Source organism: Anolis carolinensis, chromosome 1 (genome assembly GCF_035594765.1).
Source record: "Anolis carolinensis isolate JA03-04 chromosome 1, rAnoCar3.1.pri, whole genome shotgun sequence".
NCBI classification, from domain to species: Eukaryota; Metazoa; Chordata; class Lepidosauria; order Squamata; family Dactyloidae; genus Anolis; species Anolis carolinensis.
Genome location: NC_085841.1, coordinates 181,917,766 through 181,940,052, shown reverse-complemented (window position 1 = coordinate 181,940,052; position 22,287 = coordinate 181,917,766). Strand labels below are relative to the sequence as shown.

General features: G+C 40.3%; 1 protein-coding gene across 7 annotated transcripts in view; it reads right to left on the bottom strand.

Annotated features, from left to right (window-relative positions):
• erbb4 (erb-b2 receptor tyrosine kinase 4) overlaps positions 1-22,287 on the bottom strand; it is a 1,019,841-nt gene that overhangs the window by 25,499 nt on the left and 972,055 nt on the right. For all 7 annotated transcript variants that reach the window (XM_062969123.1, XM_062969126.1, XM_008113453.3 and 4 more), the window contains 3 exons: positions 17,034-17,180; positions 13,838-13,935; positions 10,730-10,900 (listed from right to left, as the gene is read on the bottom strand). In XM_062969123.1, coding sequence (XP_062825193.1) covers positions 10,730-10,900; positions 13,838-13,935; positions 17,034-17,180 — 416 coding nt within the window. The remainder of the gene's footprint in view (positions 1-10,729; positions 10,901-13,837; positions 13,936-17,033; positions 17,181-22,287) is intronic.

The window sequence follows — 22,287 nt, the reverse complement described above, 5'->3', positions numbered from 1 at the left end:
TGGTGTGGGTGGCAGTGTTCTATCTCCATAAGCCTGAACATGGTTCATTTGCTTATCTCTAAAACACTGTTAGAAGATGTGATGCTAGTAGTGGTTTCTGATAGCAGTTTTCTGGTCTTGTAGCTACTACTGGTGGTTCATATGTGTGTCTCTGTGCATAGGACTATCCATTATAAACTTCTTTACTGTAAGAACTGTTCAGCAGTGGAGCTCTTTGCCTCAGAGTGTGGTAGAGGCTCCTTGTTTGGAGGTTTTTAAGCAGAGGCTGGATGGCCATCTGTTGGGGATGCTTTGAATGTGATTTTCCTACTTTTTGGCAGGGGGTTGGACTGGATGGCCCGTGAGTTTTCTTCCAACTCTCTGATTCTATGAGCCAGATGGTGATTTTCCTGGTCAGGCCATGTGTGATAGTAAAGGTAAAGGTTTCCCCTGACGTTAAGTCCAGTCGTGTCCAACTTTGGGGGTTGGTGCTCATCTCCATTTCTAAGCCGAAGAGCTGGCGTTGTCCGTAGACACCTCCAAGGTCATGTGGCCGGCATGATAGGCCATGGCTTATTTTGCTTAAATGAGACAGTCACACACCCCTATCTGCTTCTTTCAATCTTTTTGACCCACCCTCCTGCCTTGTTTTGCAGTGTAACTTGTAGTGGTTGCTTTGGGGCAGGGTAGGAATCCCGCTTTACGTATTTTTTGCCTACCCTACACTATCACAGAGATAGAGACAATTGACTTAGGACGGTGTAAACAATGTAAACAGATTTTCTAAGCAGGTGTTGGGGGAGCTACTATTCGGTGATCCTCTTACTGGCACATTTGGTGTTGGATGGGAATTTGAAACTTCTCCTGACTATTGAGCGATTTAGGGGTTGCAAAGAATCTCCTGTCCTTGGGGCTGGTTTCTGGGTCTTTACCCTCTAAGAGAAACCAAAGTGGCTTGGGGGCTTACATCCTCTAGCTAGTGTTCCAGTATCTGGGCTGGATCTTTGATCAATACGAGCTGATCAATACGATTGTATTGATCAGGGATTGCTCTCAGGGGCTTTGGTGTTTCACCCAAGGGGAGGCTAGGGGCTCAAGTCAGGGGTGACCTACTGCCTCAGCCACTCTTTATCAAATTCATTCCCCAAAATTTGATTATCCGGCACCAAGTAACATGTATATTGATAACAATTAATAAAGTTGCTCTTAGTTCATTCCACTTTTTGTTATCTGGTCTCTTTATTCCTCTGGTCGTCTGATTTGTCAGCAATTGAGCAAGATCCTTTATTCTTCAGCCTCTACACAATCTTTACATAACTCAGAATGAATGGCCAGGGATCAGTCATTTTGCCTCTCCAAATTCACCATGGTGAGGGCAATACACATTGCTTTGAGAGACCCCTAAGAAGGGTGAATAAGGCCATCAATAATGACTTAAACTGAGGATTAGACCACTTTCTCCCACATCCACAAATTATCTTTCAACAACTAAGCTCTACAGAACAAATGGCACCCATTTTGTGAAAGGGAAGGCTCTGGAACTCCCTCTTTAGATCTTAGGACCCGGGATTGGAGAAGGAGATCCTTAGAGATGGCCTGGAGGTTTTGGCCTTATTTTAAGTATATTAAGTACTTTTCAGCTATTGGAGTGCCTTCAGGGTTCAGGTGTTTTACTTAGCAAAAAACTGGGGAGTAAGTTAAAAGGAGATGACTACCTCAGCTAATCCTTCAGTAGATTGTCCTTCTTGCTGTATTCTAGATTCAATACCATTTAAATACGTCTCAGACTAAATACAGTTATACTTTGAGTTAAGAGTTTAATCCATTCAGTGACTGAGCTCTTAACTCAAATCACTCTTATCTAAAAGTGATTTTTCCCATTGAAATGCTATGAATTCTTTCCGGCCCCCTGAACCCCCCCCCCACCATTTTTGTTACAGGTTTCTAAATAAGAAAGTGAACTTTATAAATAACAAATAATGCATAAATGCACATTTACATGGAACAAAAAAAGAGAGATCAACTTTAAAATAGTAGAAGCACAAAGTTGTGGCAAGAAAGCACAAAGTAAAGAAGAAGAAGCATTTTCTTCATACTGTACTCATTCCAGCCTCCCTCCATCTCTTGCTCTCTCTCTCTCTCTCTCTCTCTCTCTCTCTCTCTCTTCATGAAGCCAAACATACCAAGAATAAAAACCACACAAAATCAACTAACCCAAGGTTCCTCAAACCAGACAAGAGCAAAGCGAACAGCAATCTCCCAAAGCAGACAAGAGTATGAGGCACAGAGGCTGCTCCCTTGAAGCCCTAAAGACCTGTACACTAGCACTCCCTCTGGCACTAGCTCTTAAGTCAAAACACTAGAATCATAGAATCATAGAATAGTAGAGTTGGAAGAGACCTCATGGGCCATCTACTCCAACCCCCTGCCAAGAAGCAGGAAATCGCATTCAAAGCATCCCCGACATATGGCCATCCAGCCTCTGCTTAAAAGCCTCCAAGGAAGGAGCCTCCACCACAGTCCGGGGGAGAGAGTTCCACTGCCGAACAGCTCTCACAGTGAGGAAGTTCTTCCTGATCTTCAGGTGGAATCTTCTTTCCTGTAGTTTGAAGTCACTGTTCCGTGTCCTAGTCTGCAGGGCAGCAGAAAACAGGCTTGCTTCCTCCTCCCTATGACTTCCCCTCACATATTTGTACATGGCTATCATGTCTCCTCTTAGCCTTCTCTTCTGCAGGCTAAAGAGGCCCAGTTCTTTAAGTTCTTTCTCCAGACCTTTGATCATTTTAGTTGCCCCCCTCTGGACTGATCTTAATACCAGGGCTGATCAATGCTCTTAACTCAAAATGCTCTTAAGTTGGGGTGCTCTTAAGTCAAAGTTCCTCTGTAAAATGGTGTTTATTCAATCAAATCTTCTGTGTCTGATAGCATTCTTCCATGGTTAGTTAGCAATTACTTGCTGGTGGAAAGACAGTAACAAGGGAACCACCCCAGCCTCTTTAAAGAGGGAGTACTAAAGCATGGAAGCAACCACTGAGAAATCTTTTATTTTATTTTACACCAGGGACAGGCATGTAGCCGGGGAGGTCAATTAATCATTCCTATACTGTTCATTATCCAATGCACTGTCTAGGGGACTGGCTTCCCTGTAAATCCTAAGTGATTTTGTGGTTACAATTAAAAAGCATGGGTGGGGTGGGGGGAGTTCTTGCAGTGTCTCTGGGTCTGCACATTGCTATTGCACTTACAGGAGGAAAGAGGAAGGAGGAAGAAGGAAGGAGGGAGGAGGAGAAAGCAACAGCAGCAGCCACTACCAACCCATTTCTGGCACTAGACAATGCTGGCAGACAAGGGTTGGATCTCTGAATTCTTAAGTGAGAACATTTTAAAGAAGAAAGTCAAAAGGTAATATGGCTGTGATGTACGGCGACGAGAGATGTTCAGCAGCAGGTGAGGCTGGAAGTGGAAAGCACAAAAGAGATTTGATGAACACGTTTCACCTCCTGCCTCCCTCCTGGTTTCCCCCTTTACCTCCTTTGCTATAGTCCCTCATTCGACTTTATACAGTAATCAAAGGATATTCTGAGCTTCTCAAAAGCCATCAGCTCTCATTGAGAACAAAACAGAGCACATCTTCTCTAAAGCATTTGCAGCAGCAATCATCAGGACACGCTGGCTGGCCTGAGCAGGGAAGCTCTTAGAGGAAAAAGATGGATTTGAACACGTTGGGCAGGTGTGAGGTGGTGGGGAGAAACAAGGAAGGCACCCTAAATATCTGAATAGAAAGTTGATTATAATCTCCCCAATTGCATTATGTGGGGGATAATGAGACCCATAATTGGACCCTCCTGGCCTTGTAAAGGAAAGAATGGATTGCCTTGATGAGATTTGTTTTTCAAAAAAGAAAAAGAAAAATTGCATGAGAAAGATCTGGGAATGTATTTTGTAATATTTTGTTTCTACTACCCCTCATGGAGAAAAGATTGGGAGAAAAAATAATTGCGAACATTTTAAACCTTGGTCGTTTCTCCCGCCTTTGTTTCCTTTTATATCTCTGATGAAAGAAATATTTAACAATTAGGAATTTTATTTTGTTTGCCTTTCCAAAATATATTTTCTGAAGTGAGGCCACGATTTAAATATATATAGTAGGTTTTCAGTTAACTGGATTACAAGCAACCAGAACACTCAGGTAAGCAGCAAAAAATAAAGAAATAACATTTAAAATAAAAATTTTAAAACTCAATTTTAGCAGACTAAAACCTGCACATGTTTAAACTTGGTGCACCATAAGTAAGCCCACACTTATGTTAGTGAAGTCCATTAAGTTGAAAGAAATTGACTGCCATTTAATTAAAATTACATACTACAGTCACAAAACTGTTTTGATAATATAGTAAAACTGTGTTGCATTAAGTTTGTCTTTATTTACTTTTGATTAGAATCATAGAATCATAGAGTTGGAAGAGACCTCATGGGCCATCCAGTCCAACCCCCTGCCAAGGAGAAGGAAATTGCATTTCAATTTTGATATCAATTTCAATACTGATATCAAGTCAATAAAGACTTTATGGTATGGTATGGGGTATAGCATTAGATCTATTTTTAATAATAACTCATGTTTACCTGACATTTACCAATATCCATGAGTGAAAGTTAACTGAGAGTCTACTGGGCTAGCACAGTGGGTTAAGCTGCCAGCTATAGAAGATCCTGCCAATCAGAAGGTTGGCAGTTCAAGCCCAGGTCGGGGTGAGCTCCTGCCATCTGCCCAGCTTCTGCTCACCTAGCAGTTTGAAAACAACAATGTAAGTAGATAAATAGGTACTGCTTTGGTGGGGAGATAAAAGGCACCCTGAAAAATGTGCCAGCAAAAATCTGACAAGGAAAGGCGTCCATGGATGACAGGCTCCTTAGCATGGAAAACGAAACAACAACACCTCCCCATGGCCGAGTAGAGCACAGCTGGATGCCGGAGATTAAAAAAGAGACGCCTTGCCTCTGCTTATGTACTGTTTGTCAATTGTATAATGGCACTGAATATTTGCCATATATGTACTCTGAGTCCCCTCGGGGAGATAGAATGGAATATAAATAAAGTATATTATTATTATTATTATTATTATTATTATTATTATTATTATTATTATTGATACAAAGACATAGTATGACACAGCAAACGAGATATATATGCTGGATGTCGTATTACAAAATCACAAGTCGAACACTTCCCAAGTGTTTACGACTGTGTGATGTATTTTTGGATGATGCGTGCAGATATTATTATTATTATTATTATTATTATTATTATTATTATTATTATTATTATTATTTTATTACTGTACAATACATATCACCGTCATGATCATCAATAACAACACACTCAAAGATAATTTCTACCCGACTGTTCAGGTTCTTTAAAATATTTTGATTTTTCTTTCCATGAAGGAAAGTTGAAATATTGTATACATTTCAGCTTGCAGTGTATTCTGCTCATGTTCCTCATGATCTCATCACATGGGGCTTTTGCTCTGTCTTGCACTTCCAGGATGCAGCCTGGACAGAGCCCATTACTTGATGCTAGGCTACTTCCAGTGGAGAACCATCCTGGCTCCATCCTGGAAGTGTCCTATGACGATGCAATGAGGAAATGGGTGGCTATTCATGTTCTCATTTCCTAAACCGGGGACAGCATTGGGGGGGGGGGGCAGCAATGGTTTCCCTCATGGGATGGGAAAGGTGATGCAAGGTGCTTAAGGACAGTTTCCTCCAGCTGCCCAAAGGATTCCCCCATTGTTCCCCAACTTAAAGACCACCATGCGATGAGGTCTTTACAGTCTTTGGAATTTAATAGAGAGAATGACTATCTTGCATAGAAAGGTCTGTATGGGAAGTTGAAGAACTATTTTATCCCCTCTTAAGCTTTTTTGAGCTATGCTAGCATGCCCAGTAACCAAAAGAAATAATTTTAAAAAATCATTTTTTTAAGGTTTGAACTCAGGTGAGCCTCAAAACAGTTCATATCATACCCATGAGTTATTTTCAGCTGGAAAATAGGATCTTTAAAAAGTACACCAGAATTTGGGGGACGGTCTGGAAGGCTTATTGTCCTTGGCTCTCAAAAACTTCAGAGAAGGCCATTCCCCAGCAATGCCTGCTGATACTTGCAACTGAACCTGATGCCTCCTTTTTTCAAATATACTTATCAATTTATCCAGAAGCACAGATTCCCAAGGGGTAAAAAACAGGATCACATTTTGATGGCTTTGCACAAAGTAAGTCTCCAACTGTAGCTTTTTCTGCACAGAAAATAATATATCTTGATTGAGTCTGAATGGATGTTTTATATGTTGCATATGTTTTATTTTATTGTATTTTATACTGTTTTCAGTTTTATGTTGTTTTTAGGCACCTTGTGTTGTCTGCCCACCCCGTGTCCCTTCGGGGAGATGGTGGCAGGATATAAGAATCAAGTTATTATTATTATTATTGTTATTATTATCTGCTGATTTTGTTGCAAAAATAGTGAATCTGTGTGGAATAAATGGCAAACTGAATGGCAAGAAAAATGGCTAAAATTACTCTTTGCTTCCTTTGAAGATGAAGAAATTGAAGAATTACATCTCTAAGAGTGAGTCATGTAATGGTTTCATTCCTCTTTGTTATCCTGATGGGAAAGGCAAGTGCTAATAGGATACAAGAATGAGTCCACAACTGATTTGGCTCCTACTGCACCTTCCTTCATGAAAAAAGATTGAAGTCATGTCCAAAACTGATTTCTTACAATTTCATGGAAGCAGTAACCAAACCCCTCTTCTTTTGCTTGTTTCTTAAGGGGGACTGGGCTTCAAAACCTGCCCAAGGCTCTATGGACTGATTTTGAACCTGTTTGGTATATTGAATTCCCGTCAACTGTCATTCCAAAGGTCCCCCATTCCATACAAGATCAGCCATAAATCTGGGTCCTTGTTTGTGAATATGAAAATAATCATTTCTGGAAAACCACACAATAGTAACTCACAGCAGATCCTCACAGCTTCTTTTCATAAAGTTATATCCCACTTAATGTTCCAAGAATAAGATTGCCTTATGTAGAAAGAGCAGGTAAAGAGCTTCCTATATGTTGTGAATTTGAGGTGGACCAGAAACACTCCCATGCCACCATTCTTACTTTGCACAAACCCAAGTTGATCAAAGTTAGTATGGGCAATTCACCATTTGTAATATTAATTCAAGTTAGGTGTCTCCTGAGTTTCAAATTCCCAAGGGCAGCACTGAAGAAGACATATTTCCTTTTATGATTACCTCTATATAAATAAAAGTAAAGTTTCGCAAAGCCTTCCATTAAAAAATTTCCAGAAACTACTTCTAGACTTCTAGGTGTCAACCTTCCGTGCTTGCTTTACTGGAGAATTTGGAAACTTTCCTATAAAATTTAATTTCCCAGTAACAGTGAACATAAACTGCCTAAGCTGCTTCAATTTATTCACCGCTCGCAGTAATGGCACCAATTATAAGGGGTCCATATAATATTAATATTCATTAAAGCAAACAAATGTAAAACCCACGTTACTCAAAGGAAATAGAATGTCAGGAAACATGGATTGTTTAGATTGAGCGTTGGCTGTATTTCCGTTGTTTTGATTAACTCCTACACTTATCAATGATTTCATGTTTAATAGGTATGTTGTTTTCCAAGGGACATAAGAATCTACTTAATATTGAGTTGTTGCAGGGCTGGCCCTAGGTAATTTTCAAGTGTAAGCAAACATAATTTTGCCCCCTCCCCACAAGCCAATCACTGAAAAATACAAGCGTTGGATAATATGGAGGGATTAAGGAAAAGCCTGAGTCAAAACAGAGAAAATCCCATACAACTGAAATGCATATATATGATTGGCAGGGTGTGCTCTGTGGCAGGAAGTGAGGGTGAAGGAAGAGTGTCCCAGGTGGAGTGGCCAGGAGAGCCCCTCCCTCCCCATGTTCAGAGGCATGCCCTGGCCAACCTTCTCCTCCTACTCCTCCACCTCTTCTTCCTCTCTCTCTCCCCCCTTCCTTCTTCTCATCCTTTGTCCCTTCTTCCCTCAGTCCTCTTTTCGATTGGGGTGAGCATGCAGGGCGGGCAGGGCTCAGGCCATGCATGGTTGAGGGAGGAAGGGGAGGGGAGGCGATGAGAGTGAAGCTCCACCCCATGCCACGCCCCCTGAGGGCCCTGTTTGGGTGGGAAAAGGCTCCCTGAGGGGAAAATGGCAGCGTAAAGGGCCCTCTGAGAAGTGAGGGCAGAAGCAGCGACACTCTGAGTGGTTCATGCAAACTACGCATATCCACGCAAGGGCACCCCCAGAGGATCGTGGATTCCGCACTTGCGTACTTTGTGATATGGCTTGAACCGCCCCTGAGTTGCTGATCCTCTGCCTTGCTCAGAATAATCTATCCTGCCTGATAGTGGCTTTCCAGGGTCGCAAACTGTTTGTTTGGCAATTTGTGGCGGATATTAGAGACTGGAGCATTTGGGACTTGGACTGGGATCCTACATTTGAGTCTATACAGTTGTGCATCCTTCCCCTTGCCCCTGGCAGCTATATCAAGCCACAAGACGGGCTCCTGCAAAGGGAATGGTAGGAGAGATGATTCAGATCCTGCTGTACCGTAGCTACAAGTCCCCATCAAGGGAGATGTTTATGATGACATGATACAAAAAGGAATATACATGCAAGTAAATCATATGTATGTGGACACATGACACTGACAGCACACTGTACAAAGGGATTTTTTGTTCACAGATTGTGCTCAACCAACGAGGTTCACTTTCTTGCTTGGCTGGCATCCTGGGATCTAAATATACTGCACCATACATTTCTTTTAAGATTCATGTTTTTATGAAGCACCAACATAGCATCTTGTCAAAATGCCCTCCATGCCAACTGGGACCCCTGGAACTAAAGGGTGTACAAGGGCCTTTTGACTTCTGATCTATATGCCACAGTAGAAAAAGAGGTGTTTCTCAGAAAAGAAAGATTCTCATTCACTAGAACAAAATACGCTAATGACGGCTTAAAATGTCAGAGAATTGGGCATAAAGAATTCTGTCTGAGGGAACCACATTAGTGTAGAAATACCTCTGAATGCACTTGCATTTGTAACAAGGATGTATCTGCGTGGTAAGGAATGTGTCCAGTAGTTTCATAAGCACACATATAGCCTACTCTTTCACACACACAGATCCTGTTGACTTGGGGCCCTTTTACACTTTAGACTTATAGCAATTTGATTTCACTTCAACTGTACTCTGAGGAACTTGAGATTATTGATTTTATTTATTTCATGTCAAAAGCATTGCATAAATAAATAAGTTTAAAACTGATAAAAAGGGATCACAAGATTGTTGACTGATAGCAGGGCCTTCAGGATCTCAGCCAGAGACCTTTCCTCCAGTGACTCTGAACAAACTACAAACCTCTGGAGGATACCACAAGCTAGAACTATGGCAGTTAAAGTGATATAACTGTGCAGTGTGGAAATAGTTCCACCCAGTTAACAGCCTTTCAATCTTTAGTGCATTATCAATACACAGTCTTCCAAAGCGGCAAGATTGGGTTATTCAACAGGATTCAAGCATACGCATCGCTCTGTGGGTTGTTTGCAAAATGTACTTTTCATAAGCTAATGAGTGAGGGCATGCAAACAATGTCTGTCTGTCTGTCTGTCTGTCTGTGTCTATCTATCTATCCAGCCAGCCATCTGTTCGCCCTTCTGGTTAAAACAGGAAAATGTTTGTATTGGCAGAACTAGTTGCACGCATGATTGTATTTAGTACCCTTGCAAATAGGCATGGGTAGCATGCTCTTTACTTGGAACCACTGTTCTCACGTGAACGACACTCTCCCTGGGCAGAAGTGCAAGTGGACTACCACTCCATGATTGTGAAACATGCAATCCCCCATCCATCTATGGCAGAGGGGCAAAACCTCACTGAATTTGGTAAGACCTAACTTTTGACAAAACATGCACAGGATTGTGATGTCAACATCATCCTGTTGTGGTTGCACATTCACAACAATAATATGGGAAGATAGTAGACCTGGAAATGTGGAACTGTGGTTTTTCACTTCCTGTAGGGAATCTGATTCAGGATCTGATAAAGGACTTCGCCATATTTGCTACCAGAATCGCCATGGATTCTGGGGAATCCAGTGGTGCGCAGTGTAGGGAACATGCTGTCCCATGCCCCACATTGCCCAGCTTCCCCCTTACCCCATCTCATGGAAGCATCCTCCACCCGGTTTTCCCCCATTGATCCTAAAGCAACATAAAAAGCCTCTTGTGTTGCCGCTACAGTGGCATATACCACTTCCACTTCAGTTTTGCCATTGAGCCCCACCAGAAGTCGATGTACATCGTGAGATGGGAGCCAGTGGGCTTCATGGTAAAATTGAAGAAGAATCAGCATACACTGCCAAACTTGGCCTGTCTGATGAGGTCATATGTTAGGTCATTCCTCAGAGAAGGGTCTTTGATATCACACATGTTGCTTATGGTGCTGGGTATAATTAGGACCATGCAACCTTCCCTGAATGTAGTCACTTGTTCAGCATGGCAGCTTCCCCATATTTAGGACTGCAATTCCCACTTCCCACAGTCAGCATAAGCAGGTGCTGGGGAGGAATATAATAGTAGTTCTGGTCAGTAGATAACATTATAAAGCTGTTGCTTGTTTGTTCCTGATTAAGCCAATGCCATTATTTGTTCTTACCCTGTTGGAGTCCATTCTTGCTCTGGAAGTGTAGATGGGTGGTGGAATGTTAAATGCCTGAGGAACCAGGTATTCCTCAGCATCCATCATGTCTTCCAGGTCTCCCTCATCCAGCAGATTTTGGAAAAACTTGCTGTCATTTGGGCTTGGGAGCTTCATACGATCATCACCCTGGATGTGGCACAATGAATGAAAATGAAAAATGAACACTTTGGATACTTTCCTCATAATTTGTCTGCCTGGCTACAGATACTGTCACATCATGCCAAATCATACTGACACAATGCATTTGATTATTTTGCTTCTCTGAAAACATTATGCTTTCTGCATATTTCTGCCTAATAAATCAATTTTTCTTAATATTTCCTCAAAATTATATGAAGAAGAAAACTCAATTAAACCTAGCCCCCATTCAAAATGTTCTTGTAATTGGAGGGGGGGATTCTCTAGCTCCTGTGACAAGATATGATTGTTGTTATATGTATAATGTGTAGTATTGAAGTTAAAAATGACAATTGGATTTTGATGTGAACTTGGAAAGAAAAAAAGAAATGGTTCCTTTTGTGGTGATGGAAGTATTAAGCTATGGAAGTTAAAGTGGTGTCAAACTGAATTAATTCTGCAGTGTAAATACACTCTTAGCCCTAGATTCCTAGTCCTATCTGCCACCAGAATCCCAACCCCTTCATTTCCTGAAATGATATTATCTTCCTCTATTACATGGATCTGATCTAGGCTACTGCCTTATCTCTTTCAGACTTCTAATTCTGAAACAGAGACCACCACTTTGGTAAACAATTTAGGATAGTGACATTCAGTATTTTTATATAAGCCAATTTGTACATACAGCTGCTATAAAAGCCCCAATCCCCAATGGGTAGAAAAATTGATTCCTTCTACTCCTACCTGAGTTATTAGCACAGTGCTTAAAAAGAATCTCTCCCTAGCATGGAAACTAAATATTAAGGTATTGATTTTTTTTAATAGTGGTTTGGAGGGTTGTTTTTTGAGAAGGGAGGAAAAGGTTAATTCTGCTTTAGTTTGGCTGAATAGGAGAATCCAATATATTTCTACGGATACCATACTGAGCAGATGCTAATGGATGTGTAAAAAGGACACGGCTGCAAAGCAAAATAAATCATCTTGCAGAAACTTCATTTTATCTTTGTTGTCCTGCCTGGTGTTAACATAATAACAGGAACAGCATTGAAAGACAAATTAAGCCACCAAATGCAGCTCTCTTACTGAGAGAGGGAAAAGAGGTTGGCTAGTACAGCAACAACTCTCACTTGCCTGTGGCGATGGAATAAATATTTAATCCTTACAGTCACCAGCCTGACCAGCTCCCATGGGGAACATCTTCACATTCTTATGAGTACTTTCAGATACAAAGCAACAGACACAAACTGTGGGTTGCCATAGTCTCAGTTAATGTAAGGCAGGATTGGAGAAGTGCCAGCAGTTGGGGGTTGCATTGCTCCCAACATGAGATCTTGAAGTCCTGTATGTCGTTATATCTCTCCCAGTTTTAATTAATTTTTACTACTTTTTCGTAAGGGATTGGCTTAAAAATCACACATCACCCTAGGTAGAATGAATTGCCAAATTTTGTCTCAACTTGAGCAATTTTAGACCCTGGAATTTTTAAACTATGAAGTAGACCAAAATGGAGACTCATTTTAACTGAAAACATGCATGAAGAATTTATGTACGGAATAGGTGTCAACTCTTCTTTTTCTCCAAGAGGTCCTGCCTCTTTAACAACTATTTGTCAAACAAGCAGAACACATTTCTTTCCATGCCGACAAATTCCTGTACTTATTTGTGAGTTTGGATAAGTTAGTTGGCAAATGAAGAAAGTTGAGAATTTCATTTGGTTTGTTTTTGAAAGGAACTTACCAAAAGTTAAGGTTGCCTTCATAAATGTAATGAAAACTTGTAATGAAGATGGGAGAAAATAAATGTGCCATATGCATCCATTCATAGTCAAGTCATTTCTTAAAACAATAGTCCTATTCTTAAAGGTTCCTTTTCATACGTGAGGTGGGACAGAAGGAAAATTTGAAGAAGCCTAGGCCATGGGAGTCAATCTGAATCAGCTTTGGCCGATTTGTCAGCTGCGCCCCTTCCTAGATTTGCACACACTAGGGTTGTCCAAATATTCGTTATGTTTCTCGTTTTGTAATTATTTCGGATTGTTCTCGTTTTTTGAAACGAGTATTGAAACGTTTTCCCTGGGCACAACTGGCAATGTAATTCGAACCATCGTTGGCCCATTCTCTAATTGTTTCTTAAAATTTTTGTTAATTTTTTTCCTTCCAAAATTTTTTAAAAATATTTTTTAAAAATTATTTTGTTTGTTTGTTTGTTTCTGCAACCTAACATGAATGGGAGCCTAGCGCAGCCTAACATGGCCACTCCCTGGCCAATCAGAGTCTTCCACGATGGCTGCCAAAGGTGGCGGCTAGCGTCCTCCGTGTCCACGTGGAGGATCTCTATAAAAATCCCCAACCGCAGCCGACCCAAGCCATTCTGGGTTGGGATACCGAGGAGAGAGGGTGTTTGGCGCGCGCTGGGAAGCTGCTGCTTGCTTGTTTGGGGGAGAGAGGGCTAACTGGGGGTAGAGTGTTTCTGTTGTTGCTGGTTCGATATTGTGTTTTTTTGGGGGGAAATTGGCTGGGGGCTTGGGGCAGAGTCCTTGCTGTGGCTGGCTTTAGGGAACTTTTTTTCCCCAAAGGACGTCTGCGTCCCTGCTAGTGCTGAGCTTGGGGTGCTTTCCATCTACTCCTGAGGGAGACCTTTTGCCTTTCTGTTTTCTTTTTTGGAATTTAGCAAGTGGGAATGTGAGAATCAGGAGTTATACAGGTACGAGAGTACATGATTGGAGAGTTTGAGAGAATATTTGGCTCCTTAGTATATGTCAGTGGTTCTCAACCTGTGGGTCCCCAGCTTTCAACTCCCACAAATCCTAACAGCTGGTAAACTGGCTGGGATTTCTGAGAGTTGTTGGCCAAAATATCTGGGGACCCACAGTTTGAGAACCACTGGTATATGTATCTATGATGGTGAATGTAAGCCATCCAGTGAAGATACCAAGGTTATGCTTACCTGAATGACCAGATATCTCTGAGGATCTCGAGCCATTCTTGAAAATTCAGCAGCTAGCTCTTTGAACTTAGGTCGACTGTCAGCATCAATCATCCAACCTGTAAATTGCATAGGGACCAAAGAAAGGTTTCTGATTAATAACAAGCAATGATTGATTTTTGATGAGGAGTTAATTAAACAATTCTTATGGGGGAGCATAAATCTGAGGAATCATCCAGCTGAAACTAAGCATTTTTTTTTAAAAAAAGTTCAGTTGATTTGGTCATGAACTTAACATTTCTAACCAAATTTGTATCAATGGGACTTAATAATGCTTAATTGGTGACTGTAGTATGTCTTCACATCATAGCTTTCTACTTCATCGCATCCATTGATTTTATGGTCCAGTCAAAACATTTATTATTTACTGAATTCAACAAATCTACTTTTTAAGTTATTTGAATATTTACTAATCATTGAAATATTAAGTTTATCTATTACAAGCTTAATTGCTGTAAAATGTGCTATATTACACTTTGCGCTCTACATTTCCCCATCTAAGCTCTCTCTTATTGTTATTCATTCCTGCTTTGATTTTCAACTAATCTGTATACATGACCAAATCTTCTCCCAAAATCTCTAAGCTGAATCAGTTGCATGACTTATGAAGTGATTCTGTTTTGGAAGTACCTGTAGTTGAGAGTTACATAAGCAAAAAACCTCACTGTGCAAAGAACGTATATATGGAGCAATATATGAATCAACTCATATCCCTGCAGGTACATATTAAGCAGTTTCATTTTGTAATGATCACAAGTTTGATTCCGAAACAACCATCGTCTCATTGACCATGCATTCTGATTTCAAATAAGCCCTCACAAGTATATATAAAGTATTCTCTGTTGCTTCAATTGTGAAGAAACATGGATGTGTTTCTTATCCACTGAAGCGAATGGGGAAACTTCATGTGGCTGGATATTTATGTGTAGTCCAGAATATGCATATGTAGGTGAGAAGCTCCTCCAATGGACTATACAGATACATTTTAATGATGCCCATGCATACAAACATATACATTTTTTTCATTATTAGTATTCCTTAATACATTCATTTCTCACAAGTTGAGTACTTCTTTTGAGGAATTCCGAAATCCCAAAACAGTCCAAAATTGTCCACATGTGTGGCGGAGATAGTGACACCTTCACTTTCTGATAGTCAGTATACACAAATTTTGTTTCATGCATTGAAGCATGTATAAAATTGCCTTCAGGCTATGTGTATAAGGTGTATATATGAAACATAAATGAATATTGTGTTTTGACTTAGATTCCATCTCCAAGACATCTCATTATGTATATACAAGTACAGTAAAGTCTCACTTATCCAACATAAACGGGCCGGCAGAATGTTGGATAAGCGAATATGTTGGATAATAAGGAGAGATTAAGGAAAAGCCTATTACACATCAAATTAGGTTATGATTTTACAAATTAAGCACCAGAACATCATGTTAGACAACAAATTTGACAGAAAAAGTAGTTCAATGCACAGTAATGCTATGTAGTAATTACTGTATTTACGAATTTAGCACCAAGATATAATGATATATTGAAAACATTGACTACAAAAATGCGTTGGATAATCCAGAACGTTGGATAAGCGAATGTTGGATAAGTGAGACTCTACTGTATTCAAAAATCTGAAATATGGAATACTTTTGATTCCAATCATTTCAGATAAGAGATACTCAAGGTGTTTTTAGTATTGAGCTATTTCCCACAAAACACCAGCATTCAAATAAACCCTTGATTTTCAGAACAAAGTGTATGAGTTTGGCTTCACCCTGTGGTTGTTGAGCTTTGCTGAAGCCATACCATTTAAAACTGCAGCTGACTCAGTGATTCTTTGCAGGAAATAATTCTTTACTCCAGAATATAAGCATGTAAATGGAAACCTTTTTTAATGGGCAGATGACATTGGACTGAGAGACACCCAGTCACATTAGCCCATATGTACAGTGTGAAACATTGCAGCCCAGAAACAGATTGATCACTTCCCATGAGAAACAAGGGGCTGTATCTTCAAACTGAATGAGGAACCCACACATGTTTTGCTCCATTCACTGAGGCCTTGATCTTAGTTTATCATCTCCTCTAGAAATCTGAATAGAGAGACTTGCTTAAACTGCTATGTGATATCAAATGGAAAGAACACTTATCCTGCTCAACCTGTACAAGCTGAGTCTGAACATCAGCATGCGCTGGTATTGTATCATCTCATTGTGACACTGAATTTAGTTGACACTTTGCATTAAAACCTCCTGCATGCTGCTGCAATCTATCAACTTGAGCGGTTAGATGGATTAGCTTCATGATATTCATAGTTGGAATGTTTTCATCTGTACACATGAGCAGCAAACCCCATATGGAGGAAATGGTTGCTTGTTAATCTCATTTAAATTAAGTCAGAAACACCATGGAGACTTCCTTAATTCTTTTTAAATTAAAAGCGTGAGTTTCAGGGTCACATTTTCTAGCATGTGCACATGGGATGGGGAGGATATGTTGGGTGAAAAACCAGATGCAAATAGCAAAAATAAAAATAATTTCCTATGATGTTTTGTTTGCTTTTAACCTCCCCCCCCCCAAAAAAAATTATGCCACGGATTCAATATGCAGCTAACATATCAAAGTCTATAATAAACTACAGATTCTGGATATAAATGTCTGCTTCCAATGGCTCAGCTTGTTTCATCCTGTTAATCCAGTTCCTTTTTTAATAAAACATATTGGATTTTCTTTCTTCTTCATCATGTCATTTGGAGCCAACTTTCACCCTCTTACAGCCTTTACTATGTGACTACCTGGATACTGTAATTATGTGAAATGCTACCATCTAACAAATCAATTGTCATGGAAATGACAGCAGTTTGTGTGTTACAATTCTGTCTTCACAGCAACAATGTCTGATGCTATCTGTTGGCAATAAGAATCCAAGCTAACAGAAATCTTCACAGTCAGACTCATATCCTTCACAATTGCTAGATGCTCACGCATAATATTCAGACAGAATCTGGCAGCTATTTGAATATAAAGGTTCAAAATGACACACAGAATTACAAAGGACTTCTGAGAGTGAATGCAAGCAGCAAAGGAATATCACTTCAGCGCTAGTTATCCACACAGTTACAAGTGAACAAGAACTACTCAGTGCTCACATTTCACCATCACCATGTAAACATCAATGGTGCAGATAGGAGGCTGTGGCAAGCGCTCCCCTTTCTCAAGCAAATCAGGGATTTCTCTTGTTGGGATTCCATCATAGGGCTTTCCACCAAAGGTCATGAGCTCCCAAATAGTGACACCTGCAGCAACAGAGTGAAAGTCATATTTTAGTACAACGCAAACACTCACTATCATTAATGTATGCCAACATAAAATATGCGGAAAATACAAGTCAGTTCATATCTTATTGATATATTTCAAATTTTAGCAACACACAAGCTGCTGTTAATTGGTGAGACAGAATAAAGAAAATGGTGAAGTTTTGTGTTCATGCTACCCTTCAATTATCACTGCCACCCAACCATCCTTATATATGGTGCTCCTGAGCTGGTCAAATGGATGATCTTCTCTGGCACTTATCAAAAAATCTCATATCTGAGGAAGGACCAGTCAAAACCAGGCACGTTGGCCTGAACAGTTCTCTTCATAGAGTATGCCCATTTTCCATCTCAGTCTTGGCTGACTGCAGTGTTGATGCTATGGGAATGTGACAGCACTGCTTCTCTATCAAGTGGAAGAAGAGTTTGGGCCACTGCTACATATGTTCATAAAGAAAGATGGCCCATTCTAACCTATTTTGATGAATATGATGGCTTACTGATAAGACCTTGATTCCACATAAACACTAGCAATCTTTTCTGTCTTACTGCAGTTTATGAGAAGTTCATATGTGTAAGCCACACAGAAACGAATATTATAGCCTTTGCTTGTGCAGCTCCTATTCATTCCAAAGCCTCAATGGATCTTCCACAAAGTAACTTTTTAGTGGATCATGGCATATTGAGTTGAAAATATTCCTAGCCAGTGGGTTTATGTTATGGTTGAACCTTCTGGCTCCGGTACGTAAGACTCCTCGAGAGTCAGACTCTTTTGAGGAGCGAGAAAGGAAACGGCTCCGGGACTTATTTGCAGAACCAACAGATGAAGACTCATTTGAGGGTTTTACCGAGGGAATGGAGGAAGAAATGGTTAGCTCAGAGGAGGATGACATGGAATGGACTCGTGTGAGGGAGGATTTGGGTGTCACCGGCAATGTTAGCATGGGAGGCGATTGGCGGGTTGCAGGATCAGACCCATGGACGGGTTGGAGGGATGGAGTGGGATCCACAGCTGGGGATGCTGTGGGGCGTAGTCAAAGGTGTTTTAGCTCTGATGAGGATGATGATGATGAGGCACCTGGAATTAGGATAGCAGCTGACAGCGATGAGGAGTTATGAACTGGGATGTGCCTGGACCCGGATTTCGCTCGTTGCACGGAGGAGTAACAGCCTGAGTTACTCATCTGTAGCTTTTGGGTAGCAGAGAGGAATCTGCTGCCAGCTTTTGGTGTTCATTTTGACCTTTGTTTACCAACTTTTGTTTGTTTAAATTGCCAGGCTGAAGTAAGCACTTTTGAGTTAGTCCGGATTAAACTCCTGTTTAATCCGGTTTATTCCTTCGAACCGTTTTAATTCAAACGGAGCTGTTTCTGTTACTTTTCACACTGAAGACAAGTGTTTGCCTAGTCCTTTGTTTTCTACGGGCATTTTTTAGTTCTGTAACTTCAATAAACTGTGTTGTACTCTATTTGGTGGCATTCTGTCTATGACAGTTTAGTTGCACCCACCACATGTTCAAATCCAAAATAGAAAACGTATTTTCCATAAATCTATAAAATACAATATAATATACAGAGAAAGCTGGAAATCCCCATTGAATTCCGGCAACTTTCATTAGAGGTAAACCAGATTTAAAGTTGGGATACTCATATTTTGTCCTTGCAAGACTCCAAATAAAATGACATACAATATTTGGAGCCTTTCAATATTTGACAACATGAGACCTGGAGGATGAATGCAGGACAAGTGTAATTACAGGTAAGGAAAAATGATATTATTTAGAATGGGAAAGGTAGTGGAAATGCCAACAAAAAGGATAGCTCGATTTTTTTATCTCCCCATGAGAAAGCAAACAAATGGCTAATCTAAAATTATTATTTTCAAAAACATAACATTTCCTCAAAATTACTGTATCAACTTTGCCAAAACAAAATAAAGCTATATTGTTTTATGTTTCAAGTCATGTGATAACAGTGGAATACACGTACATTTCAAAGCCTCTTATGGATCTGAGTTATGATAGTACAGTATTTCTATAACTGTGATACTATTTTCAAATGTCCTCAAGATTATTATTTTTTCTTTGCAGCTAAGAAGAAAGATAAATAACATACACTCCACCATGAATATATCCCCAAAGACAAACTTTAATATCAAAAAATGATCTGTTGTCCCAGCAGCTTTCTTTGTTTGGATTTTTAAATTCTTATATTTTAAAGGTCATTTAAAATAGGCTTTCTAACATAGCAATCATATCTTGCAGGCTGTCACTTCTATCCTGAAGAGTGGGAAACATGATATATATCACTAGCACATAGAAATATGTGCAATTGTTTTCTCCACTTTTTACCTTTTCCTACAGCCTATGACATTTTTTCACCTTTTCCTACAGCATACCTTCCAACACAGTGATGATGAGGGAATGGATACCATCCTGCATCAGTCACCATTAGGTAAAGGTTTCCCCCTGACATTAAGTCTAGTCATGTCCAACTTTGGGAGTTGGTGCCCATCTCTATTTCTAAGCTGAAGAGCCAGTGTTGTCCGTAGACACCTGCAAAGTCATGTGGCCGGCATGACTGCATGGAGTGCCGTTACCATTATATAAGAATAATGTCCATGCCAGGAGGAAAAAGCAAAGGAAGGTGGTGAATGGGTTGAGTTCAGTTGGGAGTAGCGATGAAATTATTCACACTTATTCATTCCTAGGTTGAAAAATAGATTTCCCAACAACTGAGAATTTCCACAGGGGGTAATAATAGACCAGAGATAATTTTGGGAAATTTCTTCTGGGACTTGATTCCCAAAACCTGTTATAAAGAATTACTCTGAGAGGGAACACACAGGAGCATTTTTAAATGGCTTTAATTATTCATCTTTACATGAGAGAATGAAACAGTTTGTAGATTTACATCCCCAGTTGAGAGATATCCAGTCGGCTTGTGCATTTCGGCTGAACCTCGATCAGCTTCTACTGGCCGATTTTTGGGAGATCCCCGGATCTGTTTTTGCATGCCTCCTAAAAATGGGTGGGTAGCCGAATAGCCGTTTTTGGTCCTTAGCTGAAAAATGTGGCTAGATCTGGCCCATCTGTGGCAATTGAATTCTGGAGCGAGCCCCTCAATCTCCAATTATCAGAAAGCAGCCACTGGGATTGACAAGGGTCCTCTCACCTGTTAACCAAGAAGCCGCTGCCTGATTTTCCAACCTATTCCCATGATCAATCTCTGGTGCAATAGGCAGAAAAAGGACTCCTGTTGCAAATCCTCCTGATGCTGGATATTGTTGTGTGTGTTAAGAGATGTGAAGCAACTGCTCGCTGATCAACAGAGGAATGGACCCTCATCAATCCCAGCAGCTACTTACTGGTATGCGAGGTTTAGGGACTTTCACAGTGCCTGTCTACCCCCTAGGGAGGACTAAACTAGGGGCTTTATAAGGATCCTGAATATGTAGCCGTTGTGAATATGCAACTGTAAAAAGCTGTACTGTATACAAATTAAAGTTTGAGGGACCAAATAATATATTCACTGAACAGACACTAAGCACGGAAATATAAGTCAGTAAAGAAAGCTTTCTTTTCCCTTAATAGCCTCTGGATCTGAAGCTGCTGCTAGCAAAGCTTATAACAGACACACCAAAAACAGCCGTTTAAGCCCTGTCTAGCCTGCGGGATTGCTGAGCCTCTGTTTCCATGCAACAAAATAAATTGTTTGTAGAGAGAGTGGTGTGAACTATTAAAAGTAAACACATTCCCAAATCCTTGTTTAAAGGAAAGATATAACTCAGAGTTTCACCAACATACCTAGACCCTTCCTTCTTACTCACTTTTCCCACTCAGCTTCTAAAAGATGATCCACTAATCCAGTGTAGTTTGCACTTCTCTTTCTCTCAGAAAACCCATTACTATTCTGCAGCCCTTTGAAAAGGGGAATGTATACAGTTACTCAGACAGTGCATCTGACAGGCATATATCTAATTTTGATTTATGGGATTTTTATGAAGGAAAGTCTCAAATTACCTCACAATGTCTCTTTCTCTCCCTCCCCTTTTCACACTTGTCTTGGGAAATTAACTTATTTCCCAGCAGAGCTCAAACCACAGTAGGAAGTAGTTGTTGTCCTTTCCTTTATTCGGATCGTTCAGAGATATAAATGAATGGCATCAATATTGGCATACAGTATCAGATGGCACATCTCTGACCATATGGCAGTTGTGGGTTGAGAGAAATGGAAGAACTGCAATAGTATTGGTGTTGAAGGAAGCTATGGAACTGGTCACCACAGCATAGCCATGAATAATCCCTGATCCAGTTGGCTTATGCTATTGAGTCAATACCTCCATTTTTTTTTTACTATAGCAATATGTTGCAGAAGAATCAGAAGATGGCTTTGCATACAAACAACTTTGCAAAGCCAAACAGCATTGCATTGTTATCCACAGATTAAAAATGCATGGTGACATTTCAGTTTCTACCATGAAGCCAACTATGGCAATATTCAGGGATTCAGTAAGTACAGTAGAGTCTCACTTATCCAAGCCTCGCTTATCCAAGCCTCTGGATAATCCAAGCCATTTTTGTAGTCAATGTTTTCAATATATCATGATATTTTGGTGCTAAATTCGTAAATACAGTAATTACAACATAACATTACTGTGTATTGAACTACTTTTTCTGTCAAACTTGTTGTATAACATGATGTTTTGGTGCTTAATTTGTAAAATCATAACCTAATTTTACGTTTAATAGGCTTTTCCTTAATCCCTCCTTATTATCCAAGATATTCGCTTATCCAAGCTTCTGCTGGCCCGTTTAGCTTGGATAAATGAGACTCTACTGTATGTGCAAACACAAAGAGAGAGGTGTGCTAACAGTCATTTTTCTCACGCAAGAGCAACACCTCTGAAGAAGAGAGCCTCTAGTACAGTGGTTTGCAACCTGTGGGTCCCCAGATGTTTTGGCCTTCAACTCCCAGAAATCCTTACCGCTGGTAAATTGGCTGGGATTTCTGGGAGTTGTAGGCCAAAACATCTGGGGACCCACAGATTGAGAACCACTGCTCTAGTATCTGTAAAGGCCACTGGCCTG